The following is a 22,935-nucleotide window of genomic DNA, read 5'->3' as shown; positions in this document are numbered from 1 at the left end:
ATCTGTAAATATTTTAAAATCTCCTGCCTCACTAAAGATAATATTAAAAGAGTACTCATAAATCAGAAAAATCCTATCCCAATCAACAAGTATCATTTACAATGTTACTACAAGTTTTTAAAACTGATCTGTTTTCTTAGGGAAGCTAAGGTTATAAATCTATACAATCTGCAAGACTACAAAGAACCTAGTGCTTACTGCAATAGAAACGCTAAACTTCTCAGTATCTTATGAAAATAGCACAAAGCAGTACAATTAAAACCCAAGAATATCCAACTTAGGTTTATAATCCTCTACAAAATATTAACTTCCTTCTCCCTTTATCCACGTCTCTGAAAGCTGACTTGAAAACAAAAACAAAAATAAACCACTTATTGCATGATTCCATTTATATAAAGTATCCAGGATAAGCAAATCTACAAGGAAGTACACTAGTGGTTGCCTAGGGCTGGAAGGGATGGGGGTTTGGGGACTGATGTTTAGGAGTATGGAGGTTTCTTTTGGGGGTGATAAAAATGTTCTAAAACTGACTGCGGTGATAGCCGTACCACTCAATAAATCAAAGAGAGAAAATGATAAAAACTGTTTTTAAATGCAAGTTATTACTAATACTTCTTTAGTCTCCCTCATCATTAGATTCTACAGCTTAATGTGACTGAAATCATGGATGGGCTTTGGGAAGCTGGTGAATGCTCTCAAACTATATACAAAATTATGTGTGTGGCTTGCACGTGGGCTTTTGTGTGAGCATGTGTGGTTAGGGTTTTTTTGGGGGGGGCTGAGGGCAAGTTTCTATCAGATTATCAAAGTTGCATAAGTGACTCAAATAAATTTTAATAGCTAAGTGAAAATGAAAGGGAAATAGTGATTATCAGTCTTTCTGGGAATTTGTCATATGTGATTATCTTAGGGAAAGCAGACACTATACAATAGAAGATAAGAAAAACTAGTATCTTCCAAGAAAAGTTACCACTGAAAGTGATTCCTTCATAAACTGTGGGAGAAGACAATTTTTATTTGCTGATTTTGAAATAAACATGCAAAACAAAATGTTTTACTCAAAACTTTGCTCTGATGAGTTGGAAAAACAGAAAGATCACAATCATAACATAAAATCATGAATAGAAATAACAAAATTTAAAGTATCAAGTAATGTGCTCTATAATGAGCTTACCACCAAACCAGTACTTAAGAAGTTCAACTTTTTGAACAGAAAATCTTGAAATACCTGAGTGGCAGGTGTTATCAAAGACTTTTTGTAGAAGAGTCTTAGGGATGCGGCCAGTTCTTCGGACAGAATTATCTAGCCTCATTAGAGCCCAATCAAACTGACTGGCATTTCTTCTATGAGAAGAAGTGGGCTCCTCTTGAAGATAATTCTTTTTTTCAGCAGCAATGGCATATAGCCTGGTTTGGCTCAGTAGCGCTCTACAAAATGATTAGAAATAAACTGTCAACTACTAACCACATAGGTCATCTTTGTGAGTAAAATTTATACAAAGCTTTCTTATTAGTTACTAAATACCTAAATTCATAGCACAATAGCAAAAATGCACAGAGAAGTATAAATTGGTAGGGAAGAAAGTTTTGACCTTTGCTTTAAATGAAGTCACATGCACATAAATTGCGTGCAAAGTAACCTCTTGAATAACTGTTCGACAATGTCTCGATAACTTTTCACATGGAATCAACTCAAACTAAGACAATAATATGGTATGTTTTAAGTGTTTTTAAATCTCCCTTAACCAAAACCAAGTCAGTGAAGGAAAATGAAGATTACGCTACAAAGCTCTTCTCACCTCTACAAATGAGACAAGAGATCTAAAATATATCTAAAATTCTGAAGAATTCTAAAGCATTCTTCAAATGCTTTCTAGGTGTTGCTTATTATGAATTATTAAGAAGACCAATTTCCAAGTTAAAATTATACATTTTAAAGGATCATTAATGACAAAAGAATTTCCCATCTTTCTAAATAAATCTGAAACATTTTATAGTGATGTTTTAACTCTCAATTCATATGTCAAAATGCTAACTGTATACTTTTCTAATCATTTTAACTGCAACCAACAAATATAAAACTAGATTTCTGCTGTTAAACATCATTAATTTGGGGAAAGTCAAAAGGAAAAAAATGCTTATAAATTAAGGTCAGATTAGTACATGTGTGTTTACAAAAAGCAAACAACCTTTAAACCATTCAACATTTTAATAAAACAGGTCTAGCATGCAGACCAAATGCTCCAAAACGTGAAATCAGAGGTATTCTACGCTGTAGAAATAGGCTCTACCTGATTTACAAACATCAAACTTAGAAATAATCCTTATGTGTGAAGGAAACCCTGTCATAAATCTTTGAATTGAATTTAAACTTTTTCTGTGCATTCAAATCTCACACAAAATTATCTAATTCTCAGAGATTTACATCTTTACCCCCAAATATCTTAGACTTTTCAGAAGTAGCCAGTAAGTATAACTAAATAATACACACTAAGTACACAGTAACTAAGTATAATGTAAAAACACTCTACTTACTAATTTAAGAATGCCTTTAGGATGACAATCACATTTTTCTAGCATGTGCACATTTTTTACCACAATTACCAAAATAAATATTTACATACTAGTGAGTTTAAAAATAAAATTGTTGACTTCCTATCCTATGTTATTAACCTGGAAAACCAGTCACAAAGCTGAATGATTAAGTACCTGATGTTACATTAAAGAAAGCTACACCAGTAGTTTCACAACAAGGTTATGTAAAACACAGAGGCAGTAACTGATACTCGACTAGAAATTCTACCTCTGTGACCTGGGACAAATCACAACCACTCTGGCCATCAATGATTCCACCTACGTAAATCAGTAGACTGGAAAACAATGGAAAAAATCAAAATACTAACAAGACAATGTCTTATCTTGTTTAGTTAAGAAGCCTAATGATCAGCACTTGTAGATGGCTAATTGATTAAAGTTAGTTAAATGAACTGAATTAATTAATTAATTAATGCTAGATTTTTACCTATAAACCACAGAAGATACATGCCTACATATATTTATCCCTTATTTTCAAAAGTTTTCTCTGGCTGTCTGTCTGGCTGTTACTAACCTATGCCCTTGTTAGTCAGGCAAACACAAAATATTATTTTAAATCACCCAGAACAATGTGTCAGGTTCAGGTGAGTGTACAATAATATTGTTCAACAATGAAAGCTAAATAACATAAGAGATTTCAAAATTGTAGTGAAGTGTATTTGTCAATGTTTTTTATACATCCCAAACCTGATAAACTGTGAAGGGGCATAAAAATAAAACCTTTGCTTAAAATGCAGTTTTAAAATGTGAGATCAGGGACTTCCCTGGTAGTCCAGTGGGTAAAACTCCGCGCTCCCAATGCAGGGGGCCAGAGTTTGATCCCTGGTCAGGGAACTAGATCCGCATGCATGCCGCAACTAAGAGTCCACATGCCACAACCAAGACCCTGTGCAGCCAAAATAAATAAAAAAATATTAAAAAATAAAATAAAATGTAAGATCAAACAAACACAAATAAAATCCAGGCAGAAAACAGAGACGTTAATAAACCAGCACTGCATGCTGAACATTCTAAAGCTAATTTTTCTCACAAAATAAATCTTCAATGCTGCTAAGTCTACTTCAAGTGTGTTTGGCTTTAATTAGTTAAGTGAAATATGAATCTACTATAAAATAAACTGGGGAGGGGAAAGGTTACATATTTAAACCAAAGGATTCTTCACTCTTCAAAAGGATTCTCCAGGGCTTCCCTGGTGGCGCAGTGGTTGAGAGTCTGCCTGACGATGCAGGGGACACGGGTTCGTGCCCTTACGAACGGGCACTTCCTGGGAGGAACGTGATCCTGGGAGGATCCCACATGCCGCGGCGTCCGGAGGCTGTGCTCCGCAACAGGAGAGGCCACAACAGTGAGAGGCCCGCGTACCGCCAAAAAAAAAAAAAAAAAAAAAAAAAAAAATTCTCCAGTGAATCCTCACATGGCAGCGCTTTCTACATTTCTTATTTGACACAGAATTTATTTTTAAATTCACTTGAACACACCCTGAAGGAAAAAGGGTGTGTTCACAGCCTAGAACGATAGGTATGTTGTGATAGAAAGGAAAGGAAAGAACAAGTGCAGGGGTTAAGGTGGGTCCATGCAAGGCAGGAACCTAACCATCAGGCCTGAACAAGCTGGAATGCACTGCCTCCAAAACCTGATGACCAAGTGATGTAAACACATAAGGGAAGATTATTTTATCATTTCACCAAAGTGTCATAAATGGCTCCTTTATATTTTTGAGTTAAATTTCTCAGATTCCCTCCTGAGACTCCAGCACTCACAACCAACTTCCAGGTTACCCATGAATTTTCTCTGGCAAAATCTGGCATTTAAAAAGTTATTTTTCTCAGGTTTTGTTGTTTTTTATAACTGGTGCTAGTGTTTTTTGACTCTTTAGTGAAAAAAATAATGATTTTATAGTTGAGCATCCATATTTCAAAAAGGTACAAGGACTAGATTATTATTAGATTATAAACAGGCTTCCATGGGTTCCCTAATTAATAGGCTCCCCTATTAAGCCTGTCACTTTTAAAAATCAATGCCTTGGGCTTCCCTGGTAGCGCAGTGGTTGAGAGTCTGCCTGCCGATGCAGGGGACACGGGTTCGTGCCCCGGTCTGGGAAGATCCCACGTGCCGCGGAGCGGCTGGGCCCGTGAGCCATGGCCACTGAGCCTGCACGTCCGGAGCCTGTGCTCCGCAACGGGAGAGGCCACAGCAGTGAGAGGCCTGCATACCACAAAAAAAAAAAAAAAAAAAAAAAAAAAAAAAAAATCAATGCCTTACTTTTTCAAGGCATTTTTAAGTTTACAGAAAAACTGTCCAGAAAGTACGGGGTTCCCATGTATTTTAACCTCTTCCCCCTCCACCTAATTTCCTCTATTAACATTCTGCATTAGTGTGGTACATTCGTTACAAATGATGACCAATACTGATACATTTTTATTAGCTAAGGTCTATAGTATACAAAAAGGTTCACGCTCTGTGTGTACATATCTATGGGTTTTGACAAATACATGACATGCATTACAGAACCACAGAATATTTCACTGCCCTCAAAATGCCCTGTGTTCCACCTACTCATCCCTTCCCCCTCCTCCTGAACCCCTAGCAACCACTTTTTACTTGTCTTGTTTCGCCTTTTCCAGAATGCCATATAGTTGGATCATACAGGATGTAATCTTTTTCAGATTGGCTTCTTTCACCTAGCAATACACATTTAAGGTTCCCCTGTGTCTTTTCATGGCTTGATAGTTCATTTCTTTTTAGTGCTGAATAACATTCCACTGTATGGATGTACCACAATTTGCTTATCAGTTCACCTACTGAAGGACATACTAGTTGCTTCCAATTTTGGGCAATTACGAATAAAGCTACTGTAAACATTTGTGTGCAGGTTTTTGTGTGGACAGAAATCTTCAACTCATTTGGGTAAATATCTAGGGGTATGACTGCTGGATCATATGGTAAGCTTAGGTTTATTTATCTTTGTAAGAAACTGTCAAACTATCTTCCAAAATGACTGTACCATTTTGCATCCCCACTAGCAATAAATGAGAGTTACTATGCTCCACATCCTCACCACAGATGCCACGGGTGTTTTAGCCATTCTAACACGTATGTAGTGGTATCTAATTGTTGTTTTAATTTGCAATTCCCTAATGACATATGATATGAGCATCTTTTCATATGCTTATTTGCCTTCAGTATTTCTTTGGTGAACTGTTCGGATCTGCTCATTTCTCAACTAGGTCATTAAGTTTTCTCATTGTTGAGTTTTAAGAGTTCTTTGTATGTTTTGGATAGTCTCAGTCTTTATTTCTTTCAAGTAAGCTTTTTATTGAACTGTTATTCATTCCTTTTAAACTTTGAATATACACCAAACTAATCACATACATTTTTAAAACTCTCCCTTCCCTATTCTCTTCTTCCTTTTTCACTGCTATTATGAGCCAATTTGGCATCACTTTAGAGCTATCAGAGTTTAAAGATACAGCGATAGAATAGGTATAGTCAGTAGCTAATGTTTATTATGCATTTAAGACATGCAAGGTAATAGAAAATTACGACTATAATCTTGACTTTACAGATAAGAAAAGTGAAGTAACTTGCCCAAAGTCACAGTAAAGCTAGTTAAATGACAGGACCTGTACTTGTACGTGGGTAATTTCATTCTGAAATGAGCTCAACATGGCGGAAGGGCATCAAGGAAACTAATCTGGCTGCAACAGGCAGTTCACACTGGAAAGTGGTAAAAATTAAACCTAGGCAGGGAATGTGAGACGAGATAAGGGAAAGTCTACAATGGCTGATAACTACGGGATTTGGATTTTATGACATGCTTATAAAATACAAGACTGATTTTCACAATGCTGCTCTCACAGCAGCATATTTTTTTGCTGAACTATTCTGTAGGCAATAGGTAACCAAATTTCTCTTATGTTCTCACCAATCCCTTATTTTAACTACTCTACTTGAGTTTTCTTTAGTCTGTTGATATGGTTGATTACATCAATTGACTATTCAAACGCTGAACCAGGCTTGCACACCCGGAATAAACCCAACTTGGCTGCAGTATATAATTATTTTATACATTTTATGTATATACTGATTCCAATTAAGTTTTAACATGTTAAAAATTCAAAAATCAATGACTCCTCCTAAAAGTGGTTGGTATTCCTTTCAAATTTCTTCACTGCTACTGACTACACCACCTTTACATTGTTCCCTCAAGCTCAAAATCTTAGGATAATTGCTCAATCCCTCTCATCCTTCACAGCGCATCTGCTGAGCCCTCAGATACCTCCTTATTTCTGAGTCCCTTGTTCAATCCAGAACACATGGATTTTTGCAACAAAACTCCTATTAGTTTCTCAGGCTTCACCTTTTCTTCATACAACTGCCAGACCAATCTCCCCCAAAACCGTCTCATGTCACTGCCTCTTTAGGATCCTATAACTGTTTTTTTCACTTTTATCACAACACCTACATTCTTTCATTTTTTGATTCAAAGATTTATTAAGCACCTTCTATGTATAAAGCACTGTGCTAGTATCAGCCTTTCTACTTATCTAGTAAGTAAACGGGATAAGTCAATTAGTTAAACTTAAAAAACAAAACAACAAAACCCACGAGTTGTGTTAAGTTCTGTGACTCCAATGAAACAATAGTAGGGTTCTACTTTGGATTAAATGTATAAAGATGATGACACTCAAAATTTTTAACTAAGGATGAAAAGCAGCAGCCATACAGATATCAGAGGATGAGTATTCTAGGCCAAGTAGAACAGTCAGCAGACCAAGTGCATTAGCAACAGATGGGATGAGATTGAAGAGGAAGGCTGGGCTAGATCATGGAGGATTGTGAAGGTAAGGAGTCTGGATTTTATTCTAGATACAGATTTCATTCCAAGTACAAAACTGTATAGAACCCTACTGAAGGTTTTGTAAGCAGGGGTTGTGGTATGATCTATTTCTGTTTAGAAAAGATCAGTCTAGCTGCAGGGTGGACCATAAATTAGACAGCAGCAAGAATTTAATAGAGATACTATTTAGGATGCTGTTGCAGCAGTCCGAGAGACTGAAGCTTAGAGGAGGGTGGGCGCGGAGATGAGAATCACCAAGGCTCCCACCTGATTTAACTGCAAATTCCAGGCAACAAGTCTTGCCAGTACAATTTGTTAATTCTCACTTCCATGTAATAGAGAAAAATTCATGTAAAACAGCCCTACAGAGACTTAATTAATCCTCTGTATACATCTTAACGTATTATGTACCATTTTCATAACACTTGATAAGCACAATCTTAGAGACAAAAACAGAAGGCTCCATGGCATAGTGGAAACACACCAGCTTTCAGAATGTGGGCTTAATGTAAAAATGTAAAATGGTTATTGGGATAAGGAGGGGAAATTTTGGCAATTACTCCTAATTCTGGTCCTTAAAATTCTTATTTAGAGTCAAATTTAACAGGAATATTTTATGTGTTTAAAAAAATTAAGAATTTCCAACATGGCCACTAACTGTAAACTCTATATTATAAGGAGAAAAGAAAGCAGCTTAAGAACAGAAGAGCTTGTACTGAAAAGTCTAGAATTCCAAATTTGCTAACACCAGACTCAACAGAAACCTAGATTCCAATAAGAAATGTCTCACATATTCTTTTTATATCTGTTGCCATGTTTCCTGGGAACTATCACTAATTATAAGCCAAAAGTCTCTAATTATATGAAAAAAAAGGATAAACGGTTAGCCATTATGCAAAATTTAGGCCATTCAAGACATTCTCATTGGAAGGAAAAAACAAAAAACAAAAAACCAGACTGTCCTGATTTCACGCTCTGCCATTTCTAAGATATGTAACTTTGGCCAAGTTACCACAACTCTCTCTAAGCCTGTAAAATCTCAGAGATAATAGTACTCACCTCACAGGAATATCACAAAGACTGAGATAATGCAGTGTTTCCCAAAATATTGCACTTCTGCCAGGAAAATGATTTTAGATAGCATGTAGACAAAGACTTTCTATTTCTGTAGTTTTATTTACTTCAATAAATAGTTTAAAATAACTATTGCATCTAGCTCTTTATCTTCCTAGCATTCTTGCTTAAAACAAAATTAAGTTATAAGATGTCAGTTTAAACCTAAACCAAATGAAAAGAAAAATGCTAAACATAAATAATAGCTTAGGTAGTACTAGATTTGGCCAAAAATGTGAAGGCAGTACACAAATGCCCAAGGTCTGGGCAACACTGAGAAAAGTATACTTAAAGGACTCAGCAAAGTAAGCATAATAAATATTAACTACGTTATTTCTTCTTTTTAAAATGTATTAGCAGAAAGTACAAGACTTATTTTAAAAGGCCTACTGAAATCCAAGCTATGCTGTTTAACAGGTACGTGACTTTGGGAAAGGTATTTGGTTTAAGCATTAGTTCCCTCACGTGAGAAAAAATACCTAACTTGTAAAGATCACATAAAAAATAAATATAAGATTCCTAACAAACGAGTGCTCAATAAATAGCTCTTACTATAGAAGGTACTCAATAAATATCTGCTGTTTGATCTTTTAAAAAATCTTTTGTAAAGCTGTCACAATGAACTTTCTCCCTGAACTATTTTCTCCCTGAAAAATTCTCCCTGAATTTTGCAAGACCTCAATTCTCCAAAAACTCTTGCCCAGCTAGGCTGTCCCCCAAACACTGCTTTATGCTTTACGGTAAGTCACAGAACTTCAGAGTAAAAAAGTCATTTGCAACCCTCCTACACTTGGTAACAGTCTTCTGGCTTGAAACAATGCCATTCCTTTCCACCTATCCAGACGTCCCCTCCATCTCAGGCTCCTCCAGTCCAAAGGGATGTCTCCTTTGTCTCAGCTATGACAGGAAGTAAAAGAGTCAGTTAACCAGGCTGGGACCTTTGATGTAATGTGGAGCAAGATACTCTGTAGAATCTATCAATATAAAGCAAGAGTGGGATAGACTAGGTTATTCTAGAGATGCCCTCCAGAGTTTACATTCTGAGATCTTATCATGTGCTTACTTACTTGTGATAGTCTCTAATTCCTCAATTCATACTGTATTATGTATTGCCTTTTAAAAAAAATGTTTTTATGTCCATAAGTAATCCCTTCAGCACCTAAAACACAACATATTCAAAGCATTTGGGAGCTGAGAATCACAGCATCTGCAGTTGAATCCCAACTGGAGATCCTGGATAAATTAACTTCACTCTTCTAAACCTCAGTTTCCTAATTTGTAATATCAACCCACAGAAGATGAAATGTGTGTGATAAATTCATACAAACACAGTCTGACAATGGTAAAGATCTACCCCAAAGGTACTATTATTTATCCTAATCTCCAAATCAATTCTTCCTAATTCTAACATTCTTGCCAAGCTCCTGTTCTCTTTCCTTCAGAAAAGGAAGTATCTTTTCTTCGGTTCTGCACCACCTAGTTGTGGCCCTATTAACCCTAATCTGCTGTATGTATCAATGTTGTTCCTCACTGGTCTATCTATCCCCAGTCCCTATTTCTCCGAGGGTCTTTGTAAACTTTGTCAAGACCTGTACCTCTCAAAAGCCTCCAACGGCTTCCAACCAACTTTCTAATCAACCCTGGTAGCTTTAAGAAATTGACTGGGGACTTCCCTGGTGGCGTAGTGGTTAAGAATCCGCCTACCAATGCAGGGGACACGGGTTCGAGCCCTGGTCCGGGAAGATCCCGCATGCCGCGGAGCAACTAAGCCCGTGTGCCACAACTCCTGAAGCCCGCATGCCTAGAGCCCGTGCTCCGCAACAAAGAGAAGCCACCACAATGAGAAGCCCTTGCTGCAACTAGAGAAAGCCCACGCGCAGCAATGAAGACCCAACGCAGCCAAAAGTAAATTATTTTTTAAAAAAAAGAAATTGATTGGCTTTTGCAGTATCAACTTCCACTACATCCCACCCCACGTAGACACACAGGATAAAAGTATGGCCCCAAGTTTCTTCCTCCTCTTTCTTCCCCTGGAACATTCTGACTACTCATTACCACATGGCCTCTTAAACTTGAGCGATTCCCTACCACAAATGTTTCTTTCCTTCTTCTGTCTGAAATGCCACAGTATTATATTCCTCTCTATGGATAGCACATATATAATATGTTGTACACGTGCCTATCACAGTCCTCTGTAATTGATAAACTTAAACCCACAGGGAGCAGAGGCTGAATCGCAACTCCAAAGGACCCAGACAGACTTTTAAGATGTGCTGAGAAAGTTTTTTTAATGAGAGGTAAACAAGGAAAAGTTTTCTCTCCTTTCAATTTTAGAAGTCGCATCATTCTGTCATAGGGCAATATGTGCTCTTCACCTTTAAGATAATCATCAATCCAGATCCGCTTCCAAACTGATTTAGCTCAAAGCTTACCTTTCCTCTGAAGCACCTAAGTATAAATAAATTCTAATAATTTCACTCAATAATACTCATCTGTCCTTCTCAGACATTCCTGGAAATCAAGATCAGGGTGAATTTGTGGAGATCCACTGCACTACATGAATGGGTTAAGTACCCCTTCAAACTCCTTTGCATCCCACAAATACTTCTTGCTCAATGTCTAAGATTTTCATTGATTTACTCAACAAACATTTGACACTATGTGCCACAAAGTCAGACACCAGGGGAAGCAAAAAGAGTAAGACAAAGTCCCTGCCTTCAAGGAACCTTCAAACAGGTCTGGAGTGCTGGTGGGTACACGTGCAATAGTGTTCATGGGTGCTTTAGTGATTCTGGATCTGAGAGGAAGCACAAGAAGGGAGTGGTCAAAGGGAGAAGACAGCAACAGAGATTAAACAGAGAAGAGGAGACACATCCCAACAGTGAACATCACAGTCAAAGGTAAAGAGATGTGCAACGTGCTCCATCAAAGCCTGGCTGGTTCACAGACCAGCAGCACCTTTATCATCTGGGGGCTTGTTAAAAATGCGGAATCTCAGTCCCCTACCTATACCTACAAAGTCAGAATCCACATTTTCAGAGGATCCCCAGGGAATTCTTATGCTCATTACTGTTTCAGAAGCCCTGCTGTGGAGGACTCTGAAGTAGAGTTTGATATGGCTAGCACAGAGGACACAATGGGAATGAACTCACAAGAAGTGAGGCTCCAGAGGCATCTCCAGATCATGAAGCACCTTATCCTGGAACAAATGGGAGCCACCACAGTGTCTAATTCTTAAGTAGGAAAATGACAAGGTCAAATTACCAGGGAAACTACAGAATAAAGTGGGGGTTGGAAGAAGAGGGAAATCATTCCAGATGAAGTAGCTCTAACAGAACGTAATCATTTGTGCAATCAATGCATAGGAGGGAGGATGGGAACAGGGAAGGGTCAAAGAAATATGAATGAAAAATCTCTAGAAAGCTGACAGAAATAGCAACATTCACTAAAACAGGGAACGCACGAGGAACAGATTTGGGAGGAAAGATGAATCCAGTTTGATATTTTCTTTTTTTTTTTTTAATTTTTAAAATTGAAGTATAGGGCTTCCCCGGTGGCGCAGTGGTTGAGAGTCCGCCTGCCGATGCAGGGGACACGGGTTCGTGCCCCGGTCCGGGAGGATCCCACATGCCGTGGAGCGGCTGGGCCCGTGAGCCATGGCTGCTGAGCCTGCGCGTCCGGAGCCTGTGCTCCGCAACGGGAGAGGCCACAATAGAGGCCCGCGCACCGCAAAAAAAAAAAAAAGAAGAAGAGGGAAAGGCCTTGTTACCTCTACTTCACAGACAAGGTACTGAGGATCAAAAAGGTTACGTAGGTTACGCCACAAGTAAATGGAACCCAGGTCTGATGAGCAGACCAACACCCTTTCTACTAGATTGTGTTCCCCCTACTGTTTTCCTCAAATGCAACGGCGAAGATGAACTGTAACATCGACCCTCCCCTGGCCTCAGGGGGACGTTAAGGACTAGAAAAATATAAATAATTGGCACAACTTTGTCGAAAGAAACTCTCTGAAAGCCAAGAAGTGTAGATCTGTGAAAGCAGAGGCACAACTTCTAAAGGTTAACTGTTCAGGCCTAATGAGAAAATTCAGGTAGGCTCCAAGTCATAAGCAGACTACATTCCAAAGATGTATAACTAAGTTGTTAAGAAGTCATAAAACATTTCCTCCATGTAATTCTACACATAAAGTAGGTTTCCAAGCAGGACCACAAAAAATCCACGCAATCACAGCTATTACTGCTACTATTATAGTAACTAATACAGCATTTACTAGGAGCCAGGCCCTATGTTAAGAGCTTTATATAGATAACCTCATGCAATGTCACCAACACTATTACTACTCCCATATTATAACTAAAGAAACTGAGGCCCGTCAACGTCACGTAACTTGTCCAGTGGCATAATGCAAATAGAGAAGCCTGCAGTCCAGCCCTGGCCTATTCCAGATCCTCAGCTCTTAGTCCTTATGCTATCTCCCAAAGTACCTCTATTTATAAACACTCGTCTTTCAAAATCAGTTTTTCTTCAATTCTAAAACCTCAGTGCCCATCTACCCTTCTCAGGCGATCAGAATACAACTCAAATTAACACCTTCATCAAGCTTCCTTATCCTCTCCTTGGCAAAGTCTATACCAAACTTACCTCCTGATAAACCTCAATCCATGAGAGCATTTATTCACACATTTGACACCCACTAAGAACTTAATTTGCCTTTGCACCCCCAGTTCCCACAGAGTGCCTAGAATGTGTCCACTTATCCATTCACTGACACTTACAGAGCCTACTGTCCCGACTCCCAACCCGCTACACACCTTCGTAAATACTGAGAGGTAAACTCCACTGAAGAAAACGGAGGTAAAAGCCCAAACTAATGATAATTAAACTTCCACCTCTAAACTACTCCTAGCTCACCCAAAATTCCCAACCTATCCTCCCTCCAAAAAGAAAGCTCTCGAAACTTAAGTCCTAGATGGTTACTAAGCACCAATAACGCTTGCACGTGGGACAACACCCGAGCCGGTTAATCATAGAAGAGTAACACCTGACCCCCGGCAGCAGCCTTCAAAGCCCCTCTCAGCTTCTTAGGATGTCTGTAACCCGAGGGCAGGAAGGCCGAGTCCGAGGCGGCGATGGTAGGATCCATGACGGAAGCAAGCCACGCCCGTGGCCGTAACCTTCTGAGGGCGACCAACCCTGTCACCCTAAACCCCCCGGTACCTCCCGGTAAGGAACGTGATACGAGGCCCGGGGACGCCTGGACCTGGAGCAGCGAAGAAGGTGTGGAAAGGTCACAGGTGGGACCCGGCCCTCGCCCACGTCCACGACCCCGAGGAACTGCCGCGCTGCAGGCGGGCTGAGAAAGCAGCCGGGCACTCACCTGGAGACGGGCCCGGCGCCAGCGGCGCGCGGACAGAAGGCGGCGTGCGGCCGGCTCGGGCCTCCCGCTAGAAGGCGCAGGGAGAGCGGGAGGTGCGGGGCCGCCCCGGCGCGGAGGAGCCACCGGGCCGGTCTCAGCAAGGCCGCCATGGCTCGGCCGTCCCCACCGTAGGCTGCACGCTGGGCAAGAAAGACAGGGGGAGCACGTGACCTCGGGGTCGCCCGGCGCGGGAGAGACCAAAGGCCGGGCGCGCCAGACGTAGGGGGAGGCACGTGTTGTTATAACTTGGAAGATGGAAAAACCTGTTTCTCCCAGGACATATGATCCCCACGAGATATGTGCATTACAAGATGGCTTGACATATCATTCCAGGGAGCGTGTCTTTCCGTTCTCTTTCCTTCACGTCAGCATGTTCAGTCCCTCCACCCCTTCACTTTTCAGTTGGTAGAGTCGGAAGAGGTCGACTCCTCCCAGGTTCGCGCAAGGGCTTGTGGGGGGCCAACTAGCGAGAACACCCGGGAACTCTCGAGAAGAGCCGACTGTGAAGATCCCGCAGTGTGGGACTTTTCTCTGCAGAGTGCGGGAGTTGTAGCCGACTTTACGCGGTTCCCGCTCCAAGCCCAAGATGCCGCGCCTACTGAGAGGAACGTACTATAGTCAGAAGTGTGGGACAGGAAGAACGTTAAGGACCTTTGCTCTGTGCTAGGGGCCTCCAAGGTTAAATATGATGTGATTTGTGTGCTTGGGGCCAGGGGACAGTGTAAAAGTATACGGAGGTCCAACTTTTAAGTCCATGAGCAGTGCCTTGCTTTATGAAATGGATGGATTCTAACGAAGGTCGTATAGTTTTAAAGCTGGCGGTGAATGCATTATATTCCCCAACTCCCACCCCACCCATTCCATCAGTAAATGCACCAGCAAGATAACAGTATAATTAAGAGTCCTGAAAAAAAAAAAAGTCCTGAGCCAAATCTGGGGATAAAATAGGAGGCCCCCAGCCTTACGACCTGGAAGGGTACCCTGTGCATGTAAATCAACTTAAAGATTTTTTGCATATTATATATGTAAATTTGGGTTACAAGTTCCCAAGTTACCCAAAGGTTTCGACTCATAAACATAACTTTTAAATCAGTACTGTGATATGCCATCTCAGTTTGTAAAAACACTAATTGATAGTCAAGTTATGTATGTATTTTCAAACACAATTCAGAGCAGCTTTCTCAGCAAAGTTTTGCCCGTTCAGTATCTGTTGGAGCAATCGGAGTTATGTGGGAAGCCGAAAACAGGCTTCAAGTACAGACAATTCTGCAACGCCCTCTTCGCCTAGCTGTATTGTAAGCATTCCCAGGTGAAAGCTCAGAAGTTTTTTCCGGAAGCCCGACAAGGAGCTCCTTGAAAGCAGGAACTGTGCGACCTTCTCCTGTAGCGGAAGCACCTACCCAGTGCCAAGCACACGGTAGGTTGCATTAAATAATTACTGAATAAATATGTTTGGAGGTTATCCAGCTCATTTCTCCTTTGAGAGATGAGAACAATGAGATCCAAAAAAAGGTTAAATGATTTACTCTGGGTTATACTACTAGGCACTAGGATATAATTTATTTATTCACTCATTCAACACTGATTTATTGAACACATAAATAGTGTTCTCAGATAATGCCAGGCACTATTTGAGATGCGGATACAGCAGAGAACAAAACAGACCAAGTCTGGATTTAGATTCGATTGGTTCCAAAGTTTAGTTTGGGAAGACAGATAAGAACTGTGATGTAAAATAAATAAGGGGAAAGGAATTAAGGGTGGTATGCTTAACCCCCTCGGAGAACAATGAGGACGGTGTGGCTGAGAAGAAAGAGCAAAGGGGGTGGTGGGGACCCGTGGGTGTTGGGATCTGAGAGGTAGTTCGGGGCCTCATCATGCAGAGTGTTGTAGTAAGGACTTTGATTTTTATTCAGAATGAGATGGGAAACCACTGGAAAGTTTAGTATGTTGTGATATGAATCCATTTGCATTTTTAAAGGATCACACTGGCTGCTGTTTGAAAAGGTGATTTTAAGGGAATAAGGATAAATAAAAGTAGGGAGACCAGTGAGGAGGCTTTTGCAATAATCCAGAGTACAGATGGTAGTGGCTTGGACAAGGGGGGTGGCAGGTGAGAGAATGAAAAAGGGTCAGATCCTCACTCTATTTAAATAGAACCAAGAGGATTTACTGATGGATTGGCTATGGGATGTAAGTCAAAAATGACTCCAAAATTTTTGACCTGAGCAATTAGAAAGATAGAGATGGCACTGATTAAGAAGGGAAAGACTGAGGGAAAAGCAGATTTAAAGGGTGAAATCAAAAGTAATCTGGAATATTAAACTTGAAGTGCCTGTTAGACATCCAAATGTCAAGTTTGAGTAGGGGGTTGGCTGTATGATGTACAAGTCTGGCGTTCAGAGCTAGAGATACACTTCGGAGTTTACAGTCTGTATCTATTATTTGAAGCCATAGAAATGGATGAGAAATGGATGAAAGCACCTAGGAGGAAAATATGGATAGACAAAAGATGAGGTCGAAGGACTGAGATTTATGACACTTCAGTATTTAGAGGATGCGAAGATGAAAATCCAGCACAAGAAACTGAGAAAGAATAGCCAGAGAGGTAGGGAGAGAACCAAGAGAGAGTAGTGAGTCCACAAATAACAGAGAGAAATCTTTCAGCCATGGGAATTATCAACCGTGTAAAATGCTGCTGTTCTGGTAAAATGAGCACTCAACATTGACCATAGGATTTCTCAACTCAGGTCCCTGGTGATGCTTAGAAGAGCCATTTTGGTGACATGTTGAGCTAAATGATTGAGTGAAACAAGTTTAAGAGTACATGCAGGGGCTTCCCGGGTCTTCCCTGGTGGCGCAGTGGTTGAGAGTTCGCCTGCCGATGCAGGGGACACGGGATCGTGCCCCGGTCTGGGAAGATCCCACATGCCGCGGAGCGGCTGGGCCTGTGAGCCATGGCCGCTGAGCCTGCGCGTCCGGAGCCTGTGCTCCGCAATGGGAGCGGCCACAACAGTGAGAGGCCCACGTACCACAAAAAAAAAAAAAAAGAGTACATGAAGGAAGGGGAAGTAGAGATTTAAATTTAAATAAATTTTAAAATTCAGTTCCTTAGTAATTAACCACATTCAACCACATATAGCTAGTAGCTACCATATTGGACAGCACAGAGAACATTTTCATCATAGAAAATTCTAGACAGTGCTGCAGTAAGTGGTGAAAAATTGAAAATGCAGAATAAGACGGAGAAAGAGTACATTGAATATACAAGACGGGATGGAATCCAGTACAAAAGTGAAGGGATTGACTTTAGGTAAGAATCCAGTCCAACCAATGTCACAGAAGGAAAGAGAAGGCATGTGGTTGCAGAATCAATGAGGCTGGTAGAGGTAGTAGTGAAAATGAATGCATATTCTTTTCTACTTGCTTCTAGCTCTGAAACCCTTAATCCCCAACCAATATTCTCTCTGTTCTTGTACCAGGCTTCCTCTTGAAGTATGAGGCAATACTGATGAAATTTGTCTAGGCATTCATTTATTCAATCATGAATGTATTCACTATTAAACCCCTAAGTTCTGCCAGGCAGCAAGTTAAGTGTAGAAAAAAATATGATGGGCAAAAGCAGGCATGGTCCTTACTGTTATGGAAGTTACATTCTAAGGGACAAGGCAGATATTAATCAAATAATCACACTAAATGAATGAAACACTGAAACAGGGGTTCTGAAGGAAAGAGACATGTTTCCTTGAGCGAGTATGCCTCACCTGGGAATCAAAAAAGTTTCCAGGGAAGGGATCTTTAAGTTGAGGTCTGAAGGATGAATAGCTGTTAACACATGCAAGGTATGTGCTGTGTGTGTGTAAGAGAGAAAGAGTGGTTTTGCCTGTTTTTCAGTTCAGACTTAACCAAGTTGTTCTCAGATTTCTTTAGTCTCCAGAAGATGTGACAAAGTGGAAGAGAAGCCCAGGTTGAACATCCGTGGTTTCTCCCTCAGTTATTCTTAACTATGAAATGCGTTCAACTGTTGGTTAGAAAATTAGGGGTCCCCATCCCAGTAAATAGAATAGCCTCTGAACAGAATTTTAACAGTTTAGAAGCCAGACTTTGCAGAAGTACTTAACTACTTTTTTTTTTTAATGTGTAAAACTGGTGATATCTACCCTTTCCTCCCAGGATTATTTGGGAATATTAGTGACGTACTTACAGGCACATAGGAAACGGTGAAAAATAATGTTACTACCATCAATGTTGTTGTTGCTTTTCATAATCAAGTCTAAACCTCATGAATTTGGGTTCTTCTCCAGTCTCTCCCTGGGGTCCAGTTTTTGACCCCAACATCTTTACTGCCTAGTAATCTATAGCCAGTGTCCCAAATTCCTAACTTAGTTTTCCAGTTGTTAAATGCTTAGTGTAAGCAAAGCACGGGGCAAGTTACATCGCAGGGCAAAGAAATTATTCATACTACATTTGATGAGCTTAATTTATAGGAGAGGATAAAACACATATTGTATATAGATAACCATTACATTAGGCAGTGTGATGAGTAGAATGAAGAAGAGACAAGCCAAATGACAGCCCGGCAGGAGAACAGAAGAAGGTTTCATAGTGGGAACGATATTTCAGCCCTCGTAGGCTGGGGAAGATGTTAAGTAGTAGACATCATGGCGAGAGGACTTCTAGTCAGCGGGAACAGTAAAAGTAAAGATACAGAGCTCTCCTTTCTGTATATACATCCCTTCTTAAACTGCAGAAAGTGTTTTTGGACACAGAAGTCTGCCCAGAGCCTATCGAGTAAAGGAGAGGATCTCTAAACCAGTGGTGTTCACGCTTCCGTGGCTATGACCAATGGTAAGAAAATATGTTTTATAAGTGACACGAATACACACATACCAAAAAATTTTATAAAACAGTAATGAGCCTTGCTACATGTGATGCCATTAGATATTTACTTATCTATTTTCTATTTCATTTTTTAAAATGCTGATTGATCCTAATTCAAACAAACCAGCTATAAGAAGACTTTTTTAGACATGAGTATAATGCACAATACAAGAATTATTGCTTTTTAGTGTAATAATGGGCTCTGTTGCTATGTAAGAAAATACTTGTATATTTTTAGAGATACATGCTGGCATATGTAGAAGTAAATTAACATGCTGTGTGGAATTTTCTTGAAGAAACCTCCCCAAGGAATAAAAGTGAGAAAAAAAGGACATAAGAAGCAAGTGTGAATATCTTGCTATTTTAAAAATCTGGGTGGGTGTATAGGAGTTCATTTTACTATTCTCTCTACTTTATGTATGGTTTTAAGTGTTCATAAAGAAAAAGATCTTAAATGCTGGTTGTATTTTGATTTCACTATTCATTAATACAGCATGACTTGGAGTTTGAAAAACACTGTACTCAGTCATGTCAATATAAGTGCAGGGTAAACAGAAGCAGGCAGATAAATGTATCAGACTGTACCTCTTCGAACTGGAGACGTGTTCATGGGAACAACATGGTTGATTGACTTCTCCAGCAAATAGTTGCTCACACATAAAAACTTGCTGTTGTTGCTAAGTCATTTCACATAAAACATGAAATATCTGAGATTGTAGCTAATACAATCTAAGACAAAGATTTTCATTTAAGACCAAAGTTTAAAAAAAAAAAAAGATTTAACTTCAAAATTCTTAGCTGAAAGTATGACACTCAATGCCCTGAATGGGAAATTTACAAGGCAGTGGACATTAATCTCACTTAGGTCAAATTAACCTTTTCTTGGCCTCATATAATTTATGAGGAATCACAAAGAATCAAAAACTAGAGCTGATCATTCATAATTGTTTGTTGGCCTTTTTGGAGACTCCTCTAATTTTCACACAAATACATCCAAACTAGTGTGAGCAAAGAACCAAGTGATTGCCTTGAGTTTAAAAGCCTGGTTTGCTTAAAAGCCTTAACATATATTAAGCAGCAGATTTAATGTTTAGTTATGATTGTATTTTTTCTTAAGGCAACTTGTCTGATGAATCAAGGGCTTCTTTTATCTGTGACTACATTTTTCATATCCAAATTTATACATGTATGTATAATTCCCAATTATTCAAAAAATATTCTGCTCAGACCTTTATTTGCACACAGCCCGGAGATTCTCATTATAAGTGGAGGTCCAATTTGTCATTGTTACACCCTTCAGCAACACTTCCATCAAACTATAATTCTTTCATAAGTGCACAAACCAGGACGACCGATGCAGGGTCATTTACTGTAAGAAAGTAACCAGCATTGGCAACAAGGGGTTAATTGCTGATATTTTCCCAGTGTTACCATGTGTGAAGGCTGAAAGTTTATGTGTTTCCCACAGGGCAGATAGTGTCTGGATAAATCAATATAGAATAGTAGTCAAACGTAATTGGCATTTCAATGTACTATACAACTGAATCCCTTCAAGACAGAAAACTATCATCCTTGTAATAGCTGAACGTAAACTTTAGGAAGTCTTTATTAACAGTTATTGTTAATTCCTAAAATGTGACATGGGTCTCTTAAATTTCCTGTTTAACTGAAGTTTTTGTTGTTGTTTTTTTTAAGGAACTAGAAAATATATTTAATTTTCTAAGAGCAATAGGTAATACGAAATTTTGTTTTAGCTTGCGTCTCTCTAAGGGTTGGAAAGTAATTTCTTTTACAAGTTGGATACGTTTATGCAATTTACCTTCTGATAATTTCAGTTTAAGCTGGAGAGGGAAACTAATAGAGTTTACTTGTGCTTAGTAAAGAATATATGGATTTTTCATTGCATTAAGTTGCAAAGACATTGATATGGCTATTCTTGGCTGCCCATCTTGCTTTCCAGGCCTGACTGGGAGGAATGCAAATCACCTGCAAATGTGGCACAGCAAGCAGGATGTAGAACCAATGTGTGTCTTGGGGTTGTCTCCCACTGGAAAGTGAGTGGTGTGTTTTTGTTGAGTGTGGGACAGTTGAATTATATTGGATTAAAGCACTTTTTTGAATTATATATGGCAAGAAAGATACGTGTTTATTGCTGCATATTAGAAGGAGACTGTCAGCATTTTTTTGTCGTTGTTCCACAGTGTTTCCCCTACATTCATACTTCTTCTAATTTCCAATATTACACCCCACTAGTGGTCAAGGGATCAGCACATGAGCCAGGGCTAGCCTATGAGAGAATCCCATCCTTTTGGCTAGAGTAATAGGGACCCAAAATAAAGCAAATGGCATAATTCATTGAATTTTTAACTGCAGCTGGTAGGAAAGACACCTTATCCTAGAGTTATCAGCCATGAGAACGTGAATCAGTAATTGCTGGTGGCATTCTCCCTGCCCCGCTAAGACACCTGTATGTAGTAGGAGAGAATGAGAACAACACAGAGAAGCAGAGCCAAGGTCTGGAGAGAAGGCTTATGACTTTATTGGTGTTTCTGTATCCAGTTGTACTTGAAGCCAGATTTACCCCTGGACTTGCCAGGTACATGAGCCAATAAATCACCTTTGTACTTAAGCTGGTTTGAGAGAGCTTTTGCTGTTGCACTAGAAAAAGGCCCAACTTAATACATACTGACTTTGGGTAGTACCATTATTCTCCATAGTTTTATGTTTAATTCTTTAACAGCATGCTTCCTCTAAACATCAGTAAGTTGATTTTTTAATTATTTTTACTGTTTTAATTCATTCTCTGTGTTCTCATTTCTTTATCATTTTGTTGATTATAACTTCATTACATTAAAAGAAGGTAACACACTGAGAACGTTGAAAGATTAAAATATAACTAAGCTATACTCCAAAGTTTCAACAAAAGGGAACAAGTCAAGAATAAATGAACTTTTAAAAAAATCAGATATACTCCAAATTGAAACTTCAGATATACTCCAAATTGAAACTAACACACCAAAAATATTCCACAGCAAAATTGTTCAAGAGGTTGAGGAGAAACACCCTAGAACAAAGGTGAAATGGTCTGCTGACCAAGTGGCTTGGAAATAAGACACTCAAAGAAAAAAGTCTCCACACTATATTCTACCACCATCTCACCAAATATAATTAGCTGCACTAGGGAGCTTAGTTTCTTTAACTTCTACAGACCCCATATTTTACATACATCCCCAGGTGATTCTGATGCACAAATTATAAACTCATTGCGTGAATTACATATGGTAGCTCATTTAACGTTCCTAACGGTTCTATAAGGTGGGATCTGTTAGTAACTACATTTTATAAATGAGAAAACGGAGGCACAGAAAGGCTAATTTGCTCCAGATCACACAGCTAATAAGTGATTGAGCCAGGTTTGAAACCCAGGCAGGCGGGTTCCAAAGCCAGTGTGTATCTAACCACTATCCTACACTGTTTTAAAATAATAACCACAATGCAAAGGCACGGCAGTGATGGTGACAATTGCAGGCAGGCCTGCAGACGAATATGTCTGGGTTCATTGGGGGTCTTTTGCTACTCTGCCTCCCAGGAACTCTTCCACCCCAACCAACACTGGTTTCTCTCATTTCTGAATTTATATTCAACTTAAAATCAGTATTGCACAATTTGGCATTTAATTATGCTGCTTTCATTCTGTTAGTTTGGCCTTCTCAACTGGATGAGAAATTGAGAACTCAGGTCCAGTTTTACTTCTCCCCTTGCTTCTAGCACCTGGTGCAGGGCATCGGAAAGTTATTTGTCGACCAGATTTGTAAGCGCTAAGTTGACTTTAGAAACCTGTGACGTGTGAATTTTAGATTCATTTAGGACTGATTTCATGAGATTGACATTATAGTTAATCAGTTCCTACCCATTTGCAGTTTTAGATATTTAACCAGAGATTTCCTTCCTTCAGTCACACCAGATATTCTTTTGTTGATCCGCACTGCTCAAAGCCCCCATTTATTTTGCTGATCAAATTGGTGTGGGAACGTTCCCTTCCTGCAGCTGAGAGCGGTTCTTGAAAGATTTTCCTTTGGAGAAAGTT

At 39.5% G+C, this 22,935-nt stretch overlaps 1 protein-coding gene and 1 long non-coding RNA gene across 3 annotated transcripts in view; one reads left to right on the top strand and one right to left on the bottom strand.

The window, feature by feature from the left end:
* The window catches only part of LRPPRC (leucine rich pentatricopeptide repeat containing), a 104,449-nt gene extending 90,362 nt beyond the window's left edge, over positions 1–14,087 (bottom strand). Inside the window, exons 1-2 of the mRNA XM_081253956.1 lie at positions 13,929–14,087; positions 1,229–1,428 (exon numbers count right to left, since the gene is read on the bottom strand). Of these exons, the coding sequence (XP_081110082.1) occupies positions 1,229–1,428; positions 13,929–14,077 (349 nt within the window). The 5' untranslated portion in view covers positions 14,078–14,087. The remainder of the gene's footprint in view (positions 1–1,228; positions 1,429–13,928) is intronic.
* A 366-nt stretch (positions 14,088–14,453) lies between these two features.
* The window catches only part of LOC308628122, an 84,756-nt gene continuing 76,274 nt past the window's right edge, over positions 14,454–22,935 (top strand). For both annotated transcript variants that reach the window (XR_014017498.1, XR_014017499.1), the window contains exon 1: positions 14,454–15,384. This is a non-coding gene — a long non-coding RNA (uncharacterized lncRNA). The remainder of the gene's footprint in view (positions 15,385–22,935) is intronic.

This window comes from Mesoplodon bidens, assembly GCF_964165515.1.
Source record: "Mesoplodon bidens genome assembly, chromosome: 14".
NCBI lineage: Eukaryota > Metazoa > Chordata > Mammalia > Artiodactyla > Ziphiidae > Mesoplodon > Mesoplodon bidens.
The sequence above is the reverse complement of the archived record's forward strand: the minus strand, read 5'-3'. Positions and strand labels throughout refer to the sequence as shown.